The following is a 20,051-nucleotide window of genomic DNA, read 5'->3' as shown; positions in this document are numbered from 1 at the left end:
ATAACATCTAGCTGTGAAAAGCAGTGGGGTGCTGTCTGCAAGGAGTTCGGGCACCCTCTTGAAGGGCCAGTGCACAAAAATTCCCTTAGGAGCCACCCACCTTGTGCTCTGGCAGAGGGAGGGTGAAGTGGACTGGAGCTGTGAGAGCAGAACCCAGGACTGGGGATTCAGGGGATAGAGCTCAGAAGGCAGTCACCCCAAGTTTCCTGGGCTGAGTCATTCCCTCATGCAGCAGAGGACATCTTTCCCACATAGACATTTGCCTTGCCTGGGGGGAACACAGTCCACGCACCCTATTGAAAAACACCTTGTTGTGAGGCTACTTAAGAGATTAAAAGAAACAATTAGCCTTTAGGCCAGTGCAGGGGTGGGCAAACTTTTTGACTGGAGGGCCACAATGGGTTCTTAAACTGGACCCGAGGGGCCGGAACAAAAGCATGGATGGAGTGTTTGTGTGAACTAATATAAATTCAAAGTAAATATCATTACATAAAAGGGTAAGGTCTTTTTTTTTTTTTTTTTTTTTTTTTAGTTTTATTCATTTCAAACGGCCGGATCTGGTAGTTTGCCCACGGCTGGGCCAGTGGTTCTCAACCTTGGCTGCACATTAGATCATCTGGGAATCTTTTTAAAATCCTGATTTCTGGGCCTCATCCTCTGGAAATTCTTTCTTTGTTATGGGGTGGGGCCACAACATTAGTAACAAAGAAACAAAATTTCTGGAGGATGAGGCCCAGAAATCAGGATTTTAAAAAGATTCCCAGGTGATTCTAATGTGCAGCCAAGGGTGAGAACCACTGTACTAGTCTGTAGACAGAGGTGGTCTCTGGAGGCTTTGAGTCTTTCCCTGATCCAATTTGTCAGAAACAGCCTTTAACACTGCCCTGCACTAGAGATTGAGAGGTGTAGAGGACCAACCTAATAGTACATAGTCACAAACCCAGAGAACCAAAATGAGGAGACAAAGAAACAACCCCCAAGTGAAAGAACTAGAGAATTCTCCAGAAGAAGAGATAAATGAAGCAGAGATAAGAAATTTATCTAAAACAGAGTTCAGAGTAATGATGGTAAAAGTACTCAACAGTATGAAAAAAGATATAGTAACTATGAAAAAAGAACAGTCTGAAATAAAGAATGAACACAAATAAAGAACACATTGGAAGGATTACACAGCAGATTAGGGGAAGCTGAGGATCGAATCAGTGAATTAGAAGACAGTTGAAAATATCACTCAGAGAACCAAAAAGAAAAAACAATTAAAAAACAGAAGGACAGCTTAAGGGAGCTGTGGGACAATATGAAACGTAACAATATTAGAATAGCAGGTGTGTCAGAAGAGGAGGAAAGGGACAAAGGAATAGAGAAGGTGTTTGAAGAAATAATGGCAGAAAACTTCCCTAACCTGGTAAAGAAAAAAGACACACAAGTTCAGGAGGCACAGAGAACCCCAAACAAGAAGAACCTAAAACAGATTTATTCCCAGACACATCACAATTAAAATGCCAAAAATTAAAGACAAAGTGAGAATCTTAAAGGCAGCAAGAGAAAAGAAAACTGTTAACCTACAAAGGAACTCCCGTAAGGCTGACACCTGATTTCTCATCAGAAACTACAGGCCAGAAGGGAATGGCATGAAGTATTTAAGCCAAGGTAATGGAAAGCAAGGATCTGAGACCAAGATTACTATATCCAGCAAGGCTATCATTCAAAATAGATGGTCAAATAAAGAGCTTCCCAGACAAAATAAGGCAAAGGAGTTCATCACCATCAAGCCAGCATTATAAGAAATGCTAAAGGGATTGCTGTAAGGGATTGCTGAGAAAAAGAAACAGAGAGAAACCTAGCCATACAGAATTAAAATGGCTATAAATAAATACCTCTCAATGATAACCCTAAATGTAAATGGATTCAATGCTCCAATCAAAAGGCGTAGGGGAGCTGAATGGATACAAAACATGACCCAACTATATTCTTTCTACAAGAGACCTACCTCAAAACAAAAAACACAAACAATGAAAGTGAAGGGATGGAAAAATTTTTTTCCATGCAAATGGAAAAGAAAAAAAAAGCTGGAGTAGCAATACTCATATCAGACAAAATAGACTTTAAAATGAAGGCCATCACAAGAGAGGTCACTACATAAGGTCACTATATAATACTAAAAGGATCGATCCAACAAGAGGATATAACTCTGGTAAACATATTTGCACCCAATATAGGTGCACCTAAATGTATAAGAAAACTTCTAGAGAAATGTTTTCTTAAATGAAGATAGCCTAAATAATTAACTCTTCTTTTGGAAAAAGTGGAGAATGGGAATATTTAGATCCAGTGTATTGGACTATGGAAGGATTATTATTTAGGCCCTATTTCAGGCTTTTGACATCAGTAGAAGTTTATTTTCCTATTCTCTATATGTGCCTTGATATTGCTATTAGAGACTGAATCTAGGCTGAATGGATTATGACTCAGATTCAGTATAATCACTACAGGAATAGAGTATACGTATATATTGGGGTTGATCAGCATCAGTTTATTGCTACAACTAGAAAAAAGTCATAGCAATAAGGTGAATAAGTAGCTTGGCTGGTGTGGCTCAGTGGTTGAGTGTCTACCCATGAACCAGGAGGTCAGGGCAGATGTCCTGGTTGCAGGTTCAATTCCCAGGAGGGGGCTTTCTGGAGTCAGATGATCAATGATTCTCTCTCATCATTGATGTTTCTATCTCTCACTCTCCTTTTCCCCTTTTCTCTATGAAATCAATAAAACCGTATTTTTTTAAAGATGAATAAGTAATGCTAACTAAAGTGACATCACTTTGGAAAATGAGCTCATCCTAATCATATGCGTTTAGTATGTACATAATTTATTTATTTTACACATATATTATACATATGTACACATATCTTTAAGAGTTACACAGACAGTCTTTAGTTAAGATTTCTGATGCTGTAAATTCTTAGACTGGTATATAGGCTGAGCTTTTTTTGTTGGACTTTCTTTACAAAGAAGATAGTACAATCCTATAGTATACATGCTTAATTGAAATATTTAAGATAAACTTTAAAAACTGGTGTGTAGAGAATCCAGCCAGGCCTCTTTTGCAGGTTCAGTTCCTGTGCAGTAAAGATTTCCTGACCTCACAAAACTATTGAGCATCCATCCTCCATTTCCTCTCACTCTTCCTGCCCCACTCACTATCCATTATTGCCAGTACCCATTTCTGTTTCTTCTTCCTCCCAAAAGTTTTACAAATCTTGTGGTTTATTATTGCTTCGGCTGTGGCCCAATTTCAGTAATCATTCTTTTTGATAAGTGGAAAGAAGCTAAAATTGGTGGATGCTATGGATTTAATAGCAGAGTTAGGGACAGTGTCAGATAACTAGAAAGAATACTCAGTTTCCATTTCTCAGTGCTAGTAACTAGCTATGTAATTTATGGATGTCCCTCTTGATTTAAATGATGCCGTGGAACAAGTTGTTTTCCAAGGTCACTCTCAATTCTAATGTGCTTTTTATGATTCATTCATTTACACTTGTATTAAGTGCTGGCATAAGTGCCAACACTGGTTTAAAGATACAGAGATAAATAACTTCCTGGTCTTGAGTAAGTGAATGGTGACAGTATAGAAGAATGTTCATAGTGCTCTTTGAACAAACTTAGGGGCAGGAATTAAGGAAGGCTTCCTCTGGGAGGTCATATTTGAGTTGATTCTTAAAGAATAAATAGCTGACTATGCCAGGAAGGAAGAAGAACATTTCAGGAAAAGCAAATCACAGAGGAATGAGTAAGCGTTGCATGTTTTTGGAATGGTCAGTGGCAGATGACAGTGGAAAATGGAGTTTGTGAAGAAAGTTTAATGGCACTAAATGATTGGGTGGGGAGTTTGATGGGGGCCAGATTCTGAAAGGCCTTATATGTTATCCTAAAGACTTTTGATTTTAAAGACTGAAGGTTTTTGTTTTGTCAGATTATATTTTTTATTATTTATTTTTTAATATTTCAAGAAAAACAGTCTCTATGTGGTCTCCACTTTTGGTCCTCGGGTGTCAGGGTTCTCTCCGGCGAGTTTTCCGTTGATTATTCAGGAAGTTTTTCTGTATTTTAGCTGTAATACCAGTTTGTTCCTGGGAGCATGTCCATGCAGCATCCACTTACTCTGCCATCATTTTTAATCTGAAGTTTTTGTTTTTGACAGTTTTTAGTTGTGCCTTTATAAAGGGTTTAGAAAAGAAGAAAGATACAATCAAACTTGTGTTTTAGAAAGGTCACTTGGTGGTAGTGTGGAAGATGGACTGATAGGAGCAGGTGAAGTTAAGGCAGGAAGTTAAGCTTGAAAATTCTTGCAGTATTCAGGCTAAGAAGTAAATGAGGGTTCAGTTAAGGCAGGAGTAGTCAGTCATGGGGATAAAGCCTGAAGGTGGAATAGGCAGACTTAGAGGCTGTGTGCAGTGAGACTCTGGAAACTGGATGTGGAATGTGGGTGAAGAGAAGAGTCTGGATGGTATCAAGATAATCTGGTTTGATTTCTGAGTGGATGACACTGTCAGCATCCACTGAGAATTAGGGTTGCATTAGAAAGAAGTTTTAGAGGAGATAATTCATGTTGAGCTTGAGTTGTCTGTGTTATCAAAGGAGAGATGAGATTTCTGGTAGACATATATGTGGTTCTAAACCCAGGAAAGATTTGAGCTGGAGATAAAGATTTGGAAGATACCATTTATAAGTGGCAACAAAACCAACTTTATTGGCAAATTGCTGTGGAAGGAGAATGTAGAGCAGTTTTGGGGGTATTATCATATCTCTGCTTCATAGTGGGAAAAGGTTGATGATAACTATGAGATTCTGTGTACAATTCTGTGCTTATGTGTATCAGATTCTCAAAGGGATCTGTGACCCAGTAAAGATTACTATGGAATACTGGAATGGAGTAAGAAGGATACATCTTAATACAGAAGAAACATGGGAATACTGAAATTAAGGAGAGGACAGAAGAAAAGGAGGTGGAGGAGACAGTAGTATTAGGAGAAAAGGAAAGAGAGCATTTCAAGGAAGAATGATCAACCAGAACTGTCCATTGGTCTGGGATTAGCAATTTTGCCTTCTATTATAAGACTAGAGGCCCGGTGCAAGAAATTTGTGCACGGGGCGGGGGTGTCCCTCAGCCCGGCCTGCACCCTCTCCACTCTGGGACCCCTCGGGGGATCTGGTCTAAACTGGCAATTGGACATGCCTCTCACAATCCAGGACCGCTGGCTACAAACCGCTCGCCTGCCTGACTGATTGCCCCTGACCACCTCTTCCTGCCTGATTATCCCTAACCACCTCTGCCCTGGCCCTGCACCTGGGATCCAGGATTCCCTCCTCTGGCCGGCCACAGGCACCCAGGACTGGGGCTTCCCTCCCTCTGGCTGGCTGCAGGCACCTGGGACCCGGACCAACTTTGCCCAGGCTGGCTGCAGCTGCAGGGGACCGTGGGTGGGCAACTTCTCCCTCTCCCGGGCCGTAGCCACAGGCGCTGGTGCCTGGGACCGTGAGGCGGGTGGCTTGTCCCTCTCCCGGGCCACAGCTGCAGGCGCTGGTGCCTGGGACTGCAGGGTGGGCAGCTTGTCCTTCTCCCAGGCCACTGGCGCTGGGGGCCGCAGGGCGGGCAACTTGTCCCGGGCCGGCTTTATCAGGAAGGATGTCCAGGTCATCCGGAAGACGTCTGTTCTAATTAGCATATTACCCTTTTATTAGCATAGATTGATTCTAGTCAAGTTACTTTAGCATATGAATAACTGGAGAGGAAGTTGCTATAGGAAAGGAAGTTTGAAGTAGAATTGAGAGTGAGTAAATTTAGATGGATATCTAGAGAGGGAAGATGGGAGCCAGAGCAGTGGACGGGGGAGGTTATCTTGAAGGGAAGAAGAAAAGCATGTGTGTGTGGTGGGGGAGTGGGGAGTAGGATGAGAGGTGGGGAGAGAGGGAGAATATATAAATACATACAGCTTCTGGTAAATTTGAAGGCTAAAATATGGGGTAAGTGGAAATATGCAATTGGATTTTATTTTGTAACTTATAGAAACTTTCAACATACAAAATAGAACTCTGTTATACCTATCACCTCAACAATTAATGATATCCAAGTACAAGACTTTTGATACATTATTTATAGATATTGTCATAAAATTTTACTATCATCACTTAGAGCTGGAAAGAACCTGAATATTTAGTCGCTTTATGGCTTTAAGAAATAGAGGGTCAAGTCCCTTTTAAAGGTATATCATTATTACTTTTTTTTAACTCACAATTGATCAGACTTGGACTGTTACAGAATTACTGATTATAGTGAATGCCATGTATGCACCACCCAAACCCCCATTTCAAGACTAAAGGACTTTATTTTCTTGGTTACCGGGAGAGTTGCTGGGGCTGTCAGACCTCCCTGGAAATTTGCTTTGGCTGAAGAGAGTCACTCACTCGAGCTCATATCCCCTTCCTGGGAGTAGCCTGCGTCCAAAGACTAGGCCATTGAAGTCCTGACTCACTTGCTCAACATAGGACAACCCTGTAAGAGCCATCCTAACCAAGCTTCAGAGCTCCCTATGGGGTCATCTGAAGCCTTTTTTTGTGATTATATCCCAGCCTAACTAGTTCTTCCTCTGCCCTTTCCTTACCCCCTTGATAAACTTTCAGCACACTAACCTCTCTCCTAAGAGTTTAAGTGCTAACTTTCACCACTGATGAACTTTAAATTTTCTTTTGATTTGTAACAGATTTGCTACACTTTAAAGGATTTAACATCTTCTATTTTTCATGTTTATGAGAAATGTTCAGGTAAATGTTGAAAGACTAGAGGCCTGGTGCACAAAAATTTGTGCACTGGTGGGGGAGGGGGGAAAGGGGTGGGGGGTGTCCCTCAGCCCCACTTGTGCCCTCTCACAGTCTGGGACCCCTCAGGAGATAACCACCTGCTGGCTTAGGCCTGCTCCCCAGGTGGCAGATGGCAGGCCTAATCCCTTGGTGCCTGCCCCGCCTCCCTGGGTTGAGCACACGTCAGGGCCGATCAGGGGGTTGGGGCGCTGCTCCAGGTTGGGTCGCACATGGACACCCGCTGCCCCGGGTCACAGATAGCAGGCCCGGATGGCGGCAGGGCAGGTGGGATGGTGCTGTCCCGCCCCACCGCCCTGGGTCGCAAATAGCAGGCCCAGATGGCGGCGGGGCAGGCAGGATGGCGCTGTCCCGCCCTGCCCCCAGTATGCAAATTAGCTGCCATCTTTGTTGGCAGTTAATTTGCATATTGTGCTGATTAGCCAATGGGAAGTGTATCGAAGGTATGGTAAATTACCATGTTTGTCTATTATTAGATAGGATTAGAATCATGTAATATGAAAGAAAATGATTAATTGTATAGTGCCAAAAATTCAGAAAAAAGTCATCATTAGGACATGCTTTGGGATAGAACAAAAAGAATACCTACTCAAACATGTTGAACAAAGATTTTCACATTTAATTGGCTTCTTTTTTCTCCTTATTCATTGTTAGTGTTTCTGCTGTTTCATGTTTATTATCTTTTGTAAGTTAAAGGTTATCCCCCAATCTCCAAACCCCGTTTGAGATCAGGCTCACGCTTTTATTGACTTTCTTAACTTGAGAAAATTTAAAACATTGACAAGATTTTTTTTTTGGGGTCATAATTGTAGAGAATGGAAACATCTGAAGTATATTTGAAAGAAATATGGCTAGATTGAGTTTTTATTAAAAAAAGTCTCGCCCTTACGTTGCAGAAAGTATTTGCCTAGTAGAATACAATACTATATTTCTGAAGATTTTCTGTCTGCAACATTTGAGAGTGCCTTTCCAAGATCGAGTATGCAACTTGTCATCATTCAATCAAATGTTTTGTCATTGCTTAAGCTACCATCCTGTCCTGTATCAAAGAGCTTCAGAGCAATGTGATTTGGTTAGTAACAATTCTTTTTACTATTAATAAGGGCCCTCTTTCTTTTTTTTTTTAATTTATTTTTATTTTTATTTTTTATTCTTTTTAAAAAAAATATTATAATAAGTATTACAAACGGTATTACATATGTGTCCTCCCCCCCCCCCCCCGCCCTTGACAATCCCCTGCCCTCCCTTACCCCCCAGTGTCTTATGTCCATTAGTTATGCTTATATGCATGCATACAAGTCCTTCAGTTGATCTCTTACTCCCCTCCCTTCTGCCCCCCAACCCTCTCTGGCCTTCCCACTGCAGTTTGACAATCAGTTTGAGGCAGCTCTGCCTCTGTATCTATTATTGTTCAAAAGTTTGTAATGGTCTTTATTATCCATGAATGAGTGAGATCATGTGGTATTTTTCCTTCATTGACTGGCTTATTTCACTTAGCATAATGCTCTCCAGTTCCATCCATGCTGTTGCAAATGGTAAGAGTTCCTTCTTTTTTACAGCAGCATAGTATTCCATCGTGTAGATATACCACAGTTTTCTAATCCATTCATCTACTGATGGGCACTTAGGCTGTTTCCAGATCTTAGCTATGGTGAATTGTGCTGCTATGAACATAGGGGTGCATATATCCTTTCTGATTGGTGTTTCTGGTTTCTTGGGATATATTCCTAGAAGTGGGATCACAGGGTCAAATGGGAGTTCCATTTCCAATTTTTTGAGGAAACTCCATACTGTCTTCCATAGTGGTTGCACCAGTCTGCATTCCCACCAGCAGTGCACAAGTGTTCCTTTTTCTCCACATCCTCTCCAGCACTTGTCGTTTGTTGATTTGTTGATGATGGCCATTCTGACAGGTGTGAGATGGTACCTCATTGTTGTTTTGATTTGCATCTCTTGGATGATTAGTGACTTTGAGCATGTTTTCATATGTCTCTTGGCTTTCTGGATGTAAGGCCCCTCTTTCTTATTTTAAATTTCTTTCTGTATATTTGACTATTAGATATATTTAGGTGGCCAATAAAGTTACCTGGGCCATATGGAAAGGAATAGCTGGCAAAAGTACATTATTTTAATAGCATTTGCTGAGGAAATTGGTGTTAGAATCAATAACATAAGTGAACCCAGAAAACTTCTTATTTAAGAACTCTACTTTTCCAAATATCTTATGATAACTAGTTAGTACTGCTTTTTTAAAGTCTTTTATTTAACTTTAGTAATGATTTTAAGAATATCTCATGGAATCCTATCTAATAATAGTCAAACATGGTAATTGACCGTACCTTTGCTAAGCCTCCCATTGGCTAATCAGTGCGATATGCAAATTAACCGCCAACAAAGATGGCGGCTAATTTGCATACTGCAGACAGGGCGGGACAGCGTGAGCCGCCAGCGCGAGTTCACCATCCAGGCGCCCCTGTGCGACCCCAGAAGCCTCCTGCCTGCCGTCTGTGTGTGTGGCCCAGCGGCTGGCGGGGCCTGCAGTCCGTGTGCGATCTGCCTGCCCTGCCCCCAGCCTGCCTCGCCACCCCCAGGGCCTGCTGTCCATGTGCGTTGCCCGGCGGCCCGCCCCACCCCGCCTCCCGCTGGGCCTGCAGCCTGTGTGCGATCCACCCGCCCCGCCCCACCGCCTGCCGGGCCTGCCTTGTGCGGCGGGCAGCGGTGCGGTGCGGTGCGGTGCGGCAGAGGGCCTGCCATCTGTCACCCAGCAGGGGATCCGGGCCTCCATCTGCCACCTGGGGAGCCGGCCTAAGCCAGCAGGTGGTTATCTCCCAAGGGGGTCCCAGACTGTGAGAGGGCACAGGTCCGGCTGAGGGACACCCCCACCCTCCCCACCTCCACCAGTGCACAAATTTTTGTGCACCGGGCCTCTAGTATAATTTTATTTGTGAAGCTTTGTCACTCTTTTCCTCCTTTTGCATTAGAGCTTTAATATGAGTTTCTGGCAGCTTTTTATTTTCTAATTATTTCTGATGTGAGTCCATTTGTTGGGAAGCAAATGTAGGCTGTGATCGAAAGCATATTTTACTGAGTTTAGTATGTTGAAATGTATCTTTTATGAGACCTCTTCTGTTTCATGTTGCTTGCATTATCAGCAAAAGCAGAAAACTGCTTCCTGTTTTCTATAGGACGCCACATATTTTATAGCTGTTGGGGTCTATACTGTTTTTAAAAAAACATTTTTATTGATTTCAGAGAGGAAGAGAGAGAGAAACAGAATCATTTGATCAGCTGCCTCCTGCATGCCCCCCTCCTGGGATTGAGCCTGCAACCTGGGCATGTGCCCTCACCTGGAATTGAACCATGACCTCCTGGTTCATTGGTCGATGTTCAACCCCTGAGCTACAATGGCTGTGCTGGAGTATATACTGTTTTTATTTTTCTCTTTCATTATTTTGGTAAAACTGGTTGAGGTGTTATTACAGAGATTTTTTTTTTCTTTTCCAGATGCTTTTTCATATATTCCATGTATTTAAATATCATAAGATTTGAGTCTTCTTGTGAATTTCCTAACTATTTAGCATTCTAGTTTCCAAGAATGCTTCTTGGAGAAATGTTATTATATTGCTTTTAATCATTAATGACCTGTCTGTGTGTATTTTTTCCTTTCTGAACGTGGCATTTCAGAATGATGTTCTTGTGAGTCTTGGTTAGTTTTTCCTGATCCTCAAGTGTCATTTCATTAACAACAAATAAAGTTTATATAAAATTAGTTACATGATTTGAAGTTTTTGCTGTTGTAAAAAAATTATTACTGATTTTAAAGAGAGCGAAGAAGGGAGGGAGAAGAGGGAGAGACGGAGATATTTGTTCTACTTATTTATGCATTCATTGTTTGATTCTTGTATGTGTCCTGACTGGGGATTGAACCTGAAACTTTGGTATATTGGGATGATGTTCTAACCAACTAAGTTATCTGGCCAGGGCCTGATTTGAGGTTTTTGATTAGGCAATCCTTGTTGCTGTAATAGAAGCATTACTAGAAGGAGGAATTCTGGGGGGGGGGGGGGGGGGGGGGGGTGGGGTGGTGGCAAATAAATACAGTGTTTTGTTGGCTGGTAAATATTCTTTTTGTGTATATATGCCATTTAGGTTAGAATTATATAATGCATTTTTGTCGAGTGACAAAATGAAGCCATTGCTTTTCCATATATATTTTAGAATTTTGAATTTCTTGGGGTGACATAGGTTTCAAATGTACACTTCTTTTTTTTAAAATATATTTCATTGACTTTTTACAGAGAGGAAAGGAGAGGGATAGAGAGTTAGAAACATCGATGAGAGAGAAACATCAATCAGCCGCCTTCTGCACACCCCCTACTGGGTATGTGCCCGCAACCAAGGTACATGCCCTCGACTAGAATTGAACCTGCGATCCTTGAGTCCGCAGGCCGGCGGCGCTCTATCCATTGAGCCAAACTGGTTAGGGCTCAAATGTACACTTCTATAATACATCATCTATATATTGTACTGTGTGTTCACCACCTAGTCATCTCCTTTCCTCACCATTTATTCCCCCTTTACCCTCTTCTGTATCCCCACATTCCCCTTAATATAACTATCAGCACTGCCACCAACAATGTAATTACTGAAAGCAAACAAAAAAAGAGGATAAGAGGTTTAGAGTTGCCGAAACCGGTTTGGCTCAGTGGATAGAGCGTCGGCCTGTGGACTGAGGGGTCCAGGGTTCGATTCCGGTCGAGGGCATGTACCTGGGTTGCAGGCACATCCCCAGTGGGAGATGTGCAGGAGGCAGCTGATCGATGTTTCTCTCTCATCGATGTTTCTAGCTCTCTATCTCTCTCCCTTCCTCTCTGTAAAAAATCAATAAAATATATATTTTAAAAAAAAGAGGTTTAGAGTTAATATTCTGTGTTATAAAGTTATTTAAAGAAGTTAATCTCTGACTGGTTGTATCAATTTGATGTAAAATCACAATTACTTGTTTCCTTTGGTTTTTGATTTTGAAGGATTTTCTTTAAAACACTATAGTTGAATCTTATCCCTGTTCACTTCACTTTGTTTAATTTCTCCTACCCAGTTTTAAAAAATGTTGTTACTGATTTAAAAAAACAACATTTTTATTGATTTCAGAGAGGAAGGAGAGGGAGAGAGAGACACATCAATGATGAGAGAGAAGCATTGATCAGCTGCTTCCTGCATGCCCCGTACCAGGGTTGGAGACCACAACCTGGGCATGTGCCCTGACCAGGAATCAAACTAGAGACCTCTTGGTTCATGGGTCAACGCTCAACCACAGAGCCACATTGCCTGGCTTTATTGATTTTTTAGGGAGAAAGGAAGGGAGAGGGGAGGGAGGGAGGGAGGGATAGAAAGAGAGAGAGAGAGAGAGAGAGAGAAAAAGAAACATTAATCTGAGAGAGAAACATTGATTGGCTGCCTCCCATACCCACTGGGGGACCAAACCTGCAACCTGGGCATGTGCCTGGACTGGGAATTGAACCCTGGATCCTTTTGGTACACGGGACGATGATCAATCATCTGAGCCACACCAGCTAGGGCAGATAACATTTTTTTAAGTGCATATGTACTAGTATATATCCCTATGCCCTTCCTTAGATTAAGTGAAGGATATTCTAAGAGATTCCAACTACTGGGGCCTTGTCTTACTGCATAACCAACACCATGATATGAGAATGAGAACATTTTCATCACCTCCAAAAAGTACCATTTTGCCCATTTGCAATTAATCCCTGCTCACACTGCTAGCCTTAGGCAACCACTATTTCTCCTTTTCTGTCATTTCTAGACATTTTATATAAATGGGATAATACAATGACGTATTTGGCATCGGGCTTCTTTCACTTAGCATGTTTTTGAAGTTCATCATATTTTGGGATGTACCAATAGTTTATTTTTTTTTATTGTTAAACAGTATTCTATTGTATGAATATACTACATTTTATTTATGTACTCACTAGCAGATGGACATTTGGATTATTTCCAGTTTTTGTCTATTATGAATAATGCTACTGTGCATATTCACATACATCTCTTTACATGGAAATATATTTTCATTTACCTTTGAGTAGGTTCTTAGAAGTAGAATTGCTGGTTTGTATGATAAATGTATGTTTAACTTTTAAAAAAATTACCAGTTGTTTTCCAGTATGATTTACCCTTTTACATTCACACTGATAATATAGAAAGGTTCCAGTTTGTCCACATCTTTGCTAGCTCTTGGTATTATTTGTCATTTTGAATTTATCTGTTCTAATAAGTGTATAGCAGTATGCCATTAGTTATTACTTTTTGTTGTTGTTAATCCTCACCCGAGGATATTTTTCCATTGATTTTTAGGGGGAATGGAAGAGAGAGGGAAAGACAGAGAGAAACATCGATGTGAGAGAAACACATCAATTGGTTGCCTTCTGCACTAGCTCCCACCAGGGCCTGGGCTGGGGAGGAGTCTACAACCAAGGTATGTGCCCTTGACCGGAATCAAACCCACATACCAAATTGTCCTACATATTATGTTGAAAATACTCTCTTTTCTCTATTGAGTTATCTGGGTACTCTTGTCACACAAATCAGTTGACCACAAATGTCAACTGATTTGGACTCTCTGGTCTGTTCCATTGATTTATATGCCTGTCCTTTTGCCATTACCACATTATCTTGATGTTTGTGGCTTTATGGAAATTTTGGAAATTTGATAGTTTAAGTCCTCCAACGTTTTGTTCTTTTTCAAAATTGTTTTGGCTACCATAGGTCCTCTTTGATTCTAGTTGCTTCTAAGTTAGAGGACTTGCTGATTACACTTGGCCATAGCTGGAAGTACCTTCTTTTTTATACCTGAGTCTTAAATTATGTAATGTGTATGAGAAAATACATGCTACTGTAAGTTAATTACTAACCATTTGTCCTGAATTGGGAACCAAGGAGCAGTTACTATTTTGTTTTTCCCTTCCTGGCTCATATAAAGAGGCCATTAGTAATTTGGGAGTGATAGCAAGTCTGGGTGATCACTTTTACTTTTATACTAGAAGCCCGGTGCACAAAATTCGCGTGTGTGTGGGTTCCCCTCAGCCCAGACTATACCCTCTCCAATCGGGACCCCTTGGGGGATGTCCGACTGCTGGTTTAGGCCCAATCCCTGGGATCGGGATTGAGCCTAAACCGGCAGTCGGACAGCTCTATCACAATCCTGGACCTCCGGCTCCTAATCGCTCACCTATCTGCCTGCCTGGTCGCCCCCAACTTCCCGCCTTGCTGGCCTGGTTGCCCCAACTTCCCCCTCCTGCCAACCTGGTCGTCCCTCACTAACCCCCCCTGCAGGCCTGGTCACCCCACGCAGCCTGCTTGTTCAGTCATTTGGTCGTCCCTCACTAACCCCCCTGCCGGCCTGGTCGTAGGCAGCCATCTTGTGAGGGTGTGAGGGTTAATTTGCATATTACCTCTTAGTAGTACTCCTTTTTTGCTTTTAATAAATGGACACCATTCTTTTTTATAAGTCCATTTTGATTTTCTTAATTTATGATTAGTATTTATGCATTAAAATCATTTGAAATTATATCTTTCTGTGAAGATGCCTTTTTTACTAATTGATTAGTACCGTCAAACTATGTTTAATGAGGGCGGGAGGGCGAGGGTGTGTGTTTCTTTTGCTCATATCTTTTTCTCATTGTCTAACACAGTGGTTCTCAACCTTCTGGCCCTTAAATACAGTTCCTCATGTTGTGACCCAACCATAAAATTATTTTCGTTACTACTTCATAACTGTAATGTTGCTACTGTTATGAATCGTAATGTAAGTATCTGATATGCAGGATGGTCTTAGGCGACCCCTGTGAAAGGGTCCTTCGACCGCCAAAGGGGTCACGACCCACAGGTTGAGAACCGCTGGTCTAACACAAAATAAACAATATGGGCCCTGGCTGGGTAGCTCATTTGGTTAGAGCATTGTCATGATACACCAAAGGTTGTGGGTTTGATCCCTGGTCAGGGCACATATAAGAATTAACCAATGACTCCATAAATAAGTGGGATAGTAAATCTCTCTCCCTTTTTCTCTTTAAAATCACTAAAAATATAAATAAATAACATGATTTTGCTCAATATATTGTAGTATTATGTAGCATTATTAGGTTGATGTCCTAGTTTGTGCTTTTGGTGACTGATCTTTACCTCTTTATAGCCTTAACTGAAAAGTATAAGTGGATCAGAACATACTGTTTGGGGAAGAGACACAGAATCGAGGAAAATAAAGGAATAGGGAATATGGCATGAAAGTAAAGTTAGCTACTTTTCATTTCCTATAAGGTGTACAAAGATGGGGCAAAGTATGTTTACAGTTATTTCTATGGAAAATTATACAATAATTAATAAATAATAATACAAGAATAAACATTGGCATACTCAGAACTGTAAACCTACTTTTGCCCCACCCTGTATTTTTTGTTATTTGGTCTGGTTGGTGAGTTTAACCCATCTCAATTTTAATAGCTTACTTAAAAATCTCATCTTATTCAGTATATGAAATTGTAAATTTATTTTACTAAATCTATGCTTTCCCTTTTCCCCCCCTCTTAGGACATTTGCTACAAGATCCTATTGCACCCACCAACTCCACCTGCCAACACTATGTCTGCAAAACTTGTAAAGGCAAGAAAATGATGATGAAACCTTCATGTAGTTGGTGCAAAGACTATGAGCAGTTTGAGGAAAACAAGCAGTTAAGCATCCTAGTGAACTGCTACAAAAAACTATGTGAATATATAACACAGACTACATTGGCACGCGATATAATAGAAGCAGTCGACGGTTCTTCTGATATTTTGGCTTTGCTTAATGATGGATCATTGCTTTGTGAGGAGACAGAAAAACCTTCAGATTCATCCTTTACTTTGCCTTTGACACATTCCCCTTTACCTTCGACCTCAGAACCCACAACTGATCCTCAAGCTAGTTTATCTCCAATATCTGAAAGCACCCTCAGCATTGCTATCGGCAGTTCTGTTATCAATGGTTTGCCTATTTATAATGGACTTTCAATAGATAGATTTGGTATAAATATTCCTTCCCCTGAACATTCAAATACGATTGATGTATGTAACACTGTTGACATAAAAACTGAAGATCTGTCTGACAGCTTGCCACCTGTCTGTGACACGGTAGCCACTGACTTATGCTCCACAGGCATTGATATTTGCAGTTTCAGTGAAGATATAAAACCTGGTGATTCTCTGTTACTGAGTGTTGAGGAAGTACTCCGCAGCCTAGAAACTGTTTCAAATACAGAGGTTTGTTGCCCTAATTTGCAGCCCAATTTGGAAGTATCCAATGTATCCAATGGACCTTTTCTGCAGCTTTCTTCCCAGTCTCTTAGCCATAATGTTTTTATGTCCACCAGTCCTGCACTTCATGGGTTATCATGTACAGCAGCAACTCCGAAGGTAGCAAAATTGAATAGAAAACGATCCAGATCAGAAAGCGACAGTGAGAAAGTTCAGCCACTTCCAATTTCTACCATTATCCGAGGCCCAACATTGGGGGCATCTGTTCCTGTGACAGTGAAACGGGAGAGCAAAATTTCTCTTCAGCCTATAGCAACTGTTCCCAATGGAGGCACAACACCTAAAATCAGCAAAACTGTACTTTTATCTACTAAAAGCATGAAAAAGAGTCATGACCATGGATCCAAGAAATCTCACTCTAAAACCAAGCCAGGTATTCTTAAAAAAGACAAAACAGTAAAGGAAAAGATTCCTAGTCATCATTTTATGCCAGGAAGTCCTACCAAGACTGTGTGTAAAAAAACCCAGGAAAAGAAAGGGTGTAAATGTGGGCGTGCTACTCAAAATCCAAGTGTTCTTACATGCCGCGGCCAACGCTGCCCTTGCTACTCTAACCGCAAAGCCTGCTTAGATTGTATATGTCGTGGCTGCCAAAACTCCTATATGGCCAATGGGGAGAAGAAGTTGGAGGCATTTGCTGTGCCAGAAAAGGCCTTGGAGCAGACCAGGCTCACTTTGGGCATTAATGTGACTAGCATTGCTGTGCGCAATGCTAGTACCAGCACCAGTGTAATTAATGTCACAGGGTCCCCAGTAACGACGTTTTTAGCTGCCAGTACCCATGATGATAAAAGTTTGGATGAAGCTATAGACATGAGATTCGACTGTTAAATCAGTGGGTCTTTAAACCTGCCTCTGGTAGGGAAATAGCTACAGTTTAAGGCAGCTATGGTTTTGTTGGTTTAACTTGCCGGAGCTCCTGCATATAGATCACTTGTATCAAGTGTTTTCATTGCTAAGTTATATGTGTTAGTGTCGGGGAAATAGTTTGCAGATAATGGAGGAGTAACCCTACAACTATATGTCCTTAGTTCTTACAGAACCTCATAGTTTGAGAACAAATGCTGATGCAACTGATTTATACAAAATGAACTTTGGCAAGGAAGATAACATTAACCTCATTGTTTATGGTCATGCTTTGTGCGTAATCAAAGTTTATGATTAAATGTAAGGAAGTGGTATCTAGTCAGTCCATAAAGATTGTGCTAAGTTTTTGTGAAACGTAGCCATTGTTTGTTCAGGAGACTCAGTGCTTGCTATCTTCAGATGCCATTGATGTTTCTCCTGTTGAAAAGCTGATGTGTCCAGCTCAATCTATATGCTGACAATACCATTTCTGATCATGAAAATTGGCTACTGGTGTATGTAGCAGTTCTTAAATCAGCAGTATTATGAAAGAAAATTTGCCCCTCATTAGAATGTTGAAGAAATCTGTCTTTTAAAGGTGAACAAACTGAAATTCTGTCAGACTGCCTATGTTTAGTTATTTATGCTACCGAAATTTTGTGAGTTGAGCTCCTTTTTTTAGTGAAGTCTGACTTATTTCTAGGGAAAAAATTCTTGATCCTTTCTTCACTGTGCGCAATGTTCTAATTAGATAAATGAAGTGGAGAAGAGCAGTTTTATTCTGAAGCTGATTGAGTTTAGATTATAGTATGTGACAATTAAAAATATGTAAACGTTTTATTTAGAAATTGGGATGTATTTAAAATAATTTTGGAATAATGCCCCCAAATGTATCCAGATTTTTGCATTATACTTAACTGCTATTGGCCACTTTGATTTTTTGTTTCCTCGAATAGTTTGCCACAGACTATTTTAAATACACTTTTTTTTTTTTAGGGTGCTATTTGTTATGAAGGCTTCTATATAGAGGCCTAATAAAAATGCCTTTTTTAATGAAGCCTCTGCATTTAGGTAGGTTTGAAGCTAGGATGATTTTCTTTAGAATGCTCTTTTGCATGTAAAGCACAAACTATGTTTCAGTTTAAATGCACTTCTTCCCTTTAATTTTTATGGGGAAAACAAGTGAGTCACAAACATTCTGTTGAAGGGAAGTCTGGTCAGTTGCTTGAAAGAGCACAGCCCAAATAAAACAAGGACTGACTAGGTTGTAAAGAAATGACCTTATGATTTAAAAGAAGAGTTGCTGCTTTGACAGTGCTTATTTAAAGAAAAATACTGCTGGAAAACTTCCAATTTTTACGTTCACCATCTCGTGAGATCTGACATATGCTGAAGTTACGTTTTGATTTGGCACACAGCATGTTCAATGATGGTTACTCACCTAGGACAAGACATGGAGAAGAAACCTTGGACACAGAGCAGATGACACCTCCTTCTGTTTTGTAGTGTATCCTGGTGTCATTTTCTGTGAATGTGGTCAGGTAGAGTTGTTTTTCTTGTTGAGCTTTTTTTTTTTTTTTTTTTTTTTTTTTTTGGTCTCTTGGTGGGGTGGGGGTGGGCTAAAGCCATAGGAAGAAAAATGTGATGTATGTGTCCAGTATGTACTATTTTGTTTTGTTTTGCAAGAAGAGTTGAACTATTTTTGATAACAAGAGTAAATGGTGGAAAATGCTTCTTAGTTGTCTTGTCTTTATTTGCTTTCCAAATTTTGGAATTTTATTTAATTCCTCAAGTGTTAGCAGTGTCTCATGAAACATGTATTTGCCTAAAGTTTGTAACAGTTTTGTGTTGAACCCAGATGCCCTGCTATATATATAAACTTGTAAATCTGTTCTTTATTCATTAATGATCACTGCAAAAATGACTAGAAATGAGATTGTACACATGGATGATTAGGATATATTTTGCAAATCTCCCAATCTTTCCTAATATTATGATCTTAAAAGTCATAGAGTACCTTATTGCTTCCCAAGTTTGATAATCTTAGTTTTATGTTTTTTGATGCATGGGAGGTTGGCAATATAGAAAAAGTGGAAGTCTTTAGTATGTGAGGGCCTTGATTGTTATGTAATATTGCCAATGATGAATTCAGGTTGTTTTTAGCACAAGTTTCTCTTTTTTATGCTGGTATTCACACTGCCACATTTTGGAAACCTGTATTACACTTTAAATCTATCAATAAATGTTAGTTTTCTAATTCTATGTTGTAGAATACTGAAAAGTTTGGGATAGCATGCTCTGAATGGCCTATATTATATACATTTGGGGAAGTAATACAGTGCCTTGATTTTTACATTGTTTTCCTTTATACCATGAGTTATGGCTAACTAGGGATGATTAAGAAATTATTACTGAAGTAACTGGATTTACTTCATCGGGATTTGATACTACCAAAATAATAACAGCATTTAATATGACATGTTTTCACTTGTTCTTTTTGAGTCTTTGTTATTAACATAAGTGATCAAATGATCTTTCATCTTAGGTAATAGAAATTTTAGAGCTGAGAGTTTATCCTTTTGTTAGTTTCATTAAGTGTACATTTTCATGCTGAGGTGTAAGGGTAAGAATTCCTTTTATTTTACTGTGTTCTGTCTAGTTTGCTTAAAACAACTCTGCGGTGACCTTGTGGAAGAAAAGTAAGTTTTACAACATATGAAAAGTAAAATTTCCTTCCCCATATCATAGTAACAAATATAAAATGCTTTAAAAAATACTAAATTCAAAGTATGGTATTGGAATCTAACACTTGGATGGTATTTTAACTTTTCTTCCTCCCTTTAATAATGTTTATTTATTGATTTCAGAGAGGAAAGGAGAGGGAGAGAGAAACAACCATGAGAGAGAATCATTGATCAGTTGTATTCTGCATCCCCCCTACTGGGGATCCAGCCTATA

At 40.2% G+C, this 20,051-nt stretch overlaps 1 protein-coding gene across 1 annotated transcript in view; it reads left to right on the top strand.

The window, feature by feature from the left end:
• The window catches only part of MSL2 (MSL complex subunit 2), a 36,335-nt gene extending 17,510 nt beyond the window's left edge, over nt 1-18,825 (top strand). The window contains exon 2 of the mRNA XM_070433467.1: nt 15,484-18,825. Within this exon, the coding sequence (XP_070289568.1) occupies nt 15,484-17,078 (1,595 nt within the window). The 3' untranslated portion in view covers nt 17,079-18,825. The remainder of the gene's footprint in view (nt 1-15,483) is intronic.
• Nucleotides 18,826-20,051: the final 1,226 nt, after the last annotated feature.

Source organism: Myotis yumanensis, unplaced genomic scaffold, assembly GCF_028538775.1.
Source record: "Myotis yumanensis isolate MYYU_CA2020_CCGP unplaced genomic scaffold, mMyoYum1.0.hap1 SCAF_14, whole genome shotgun sequence".
Lineage (NCBI taxonomy): Eukaryota > Metazoa > Chordata > Mammalia > Chiroptera > Vespertilionidae > Myotis > Myotis yumanensis.
Note: the sequence above shows the minus strand (reverse complement) of the source record. Positions and strands in the feature narration are given on the sequence as shown.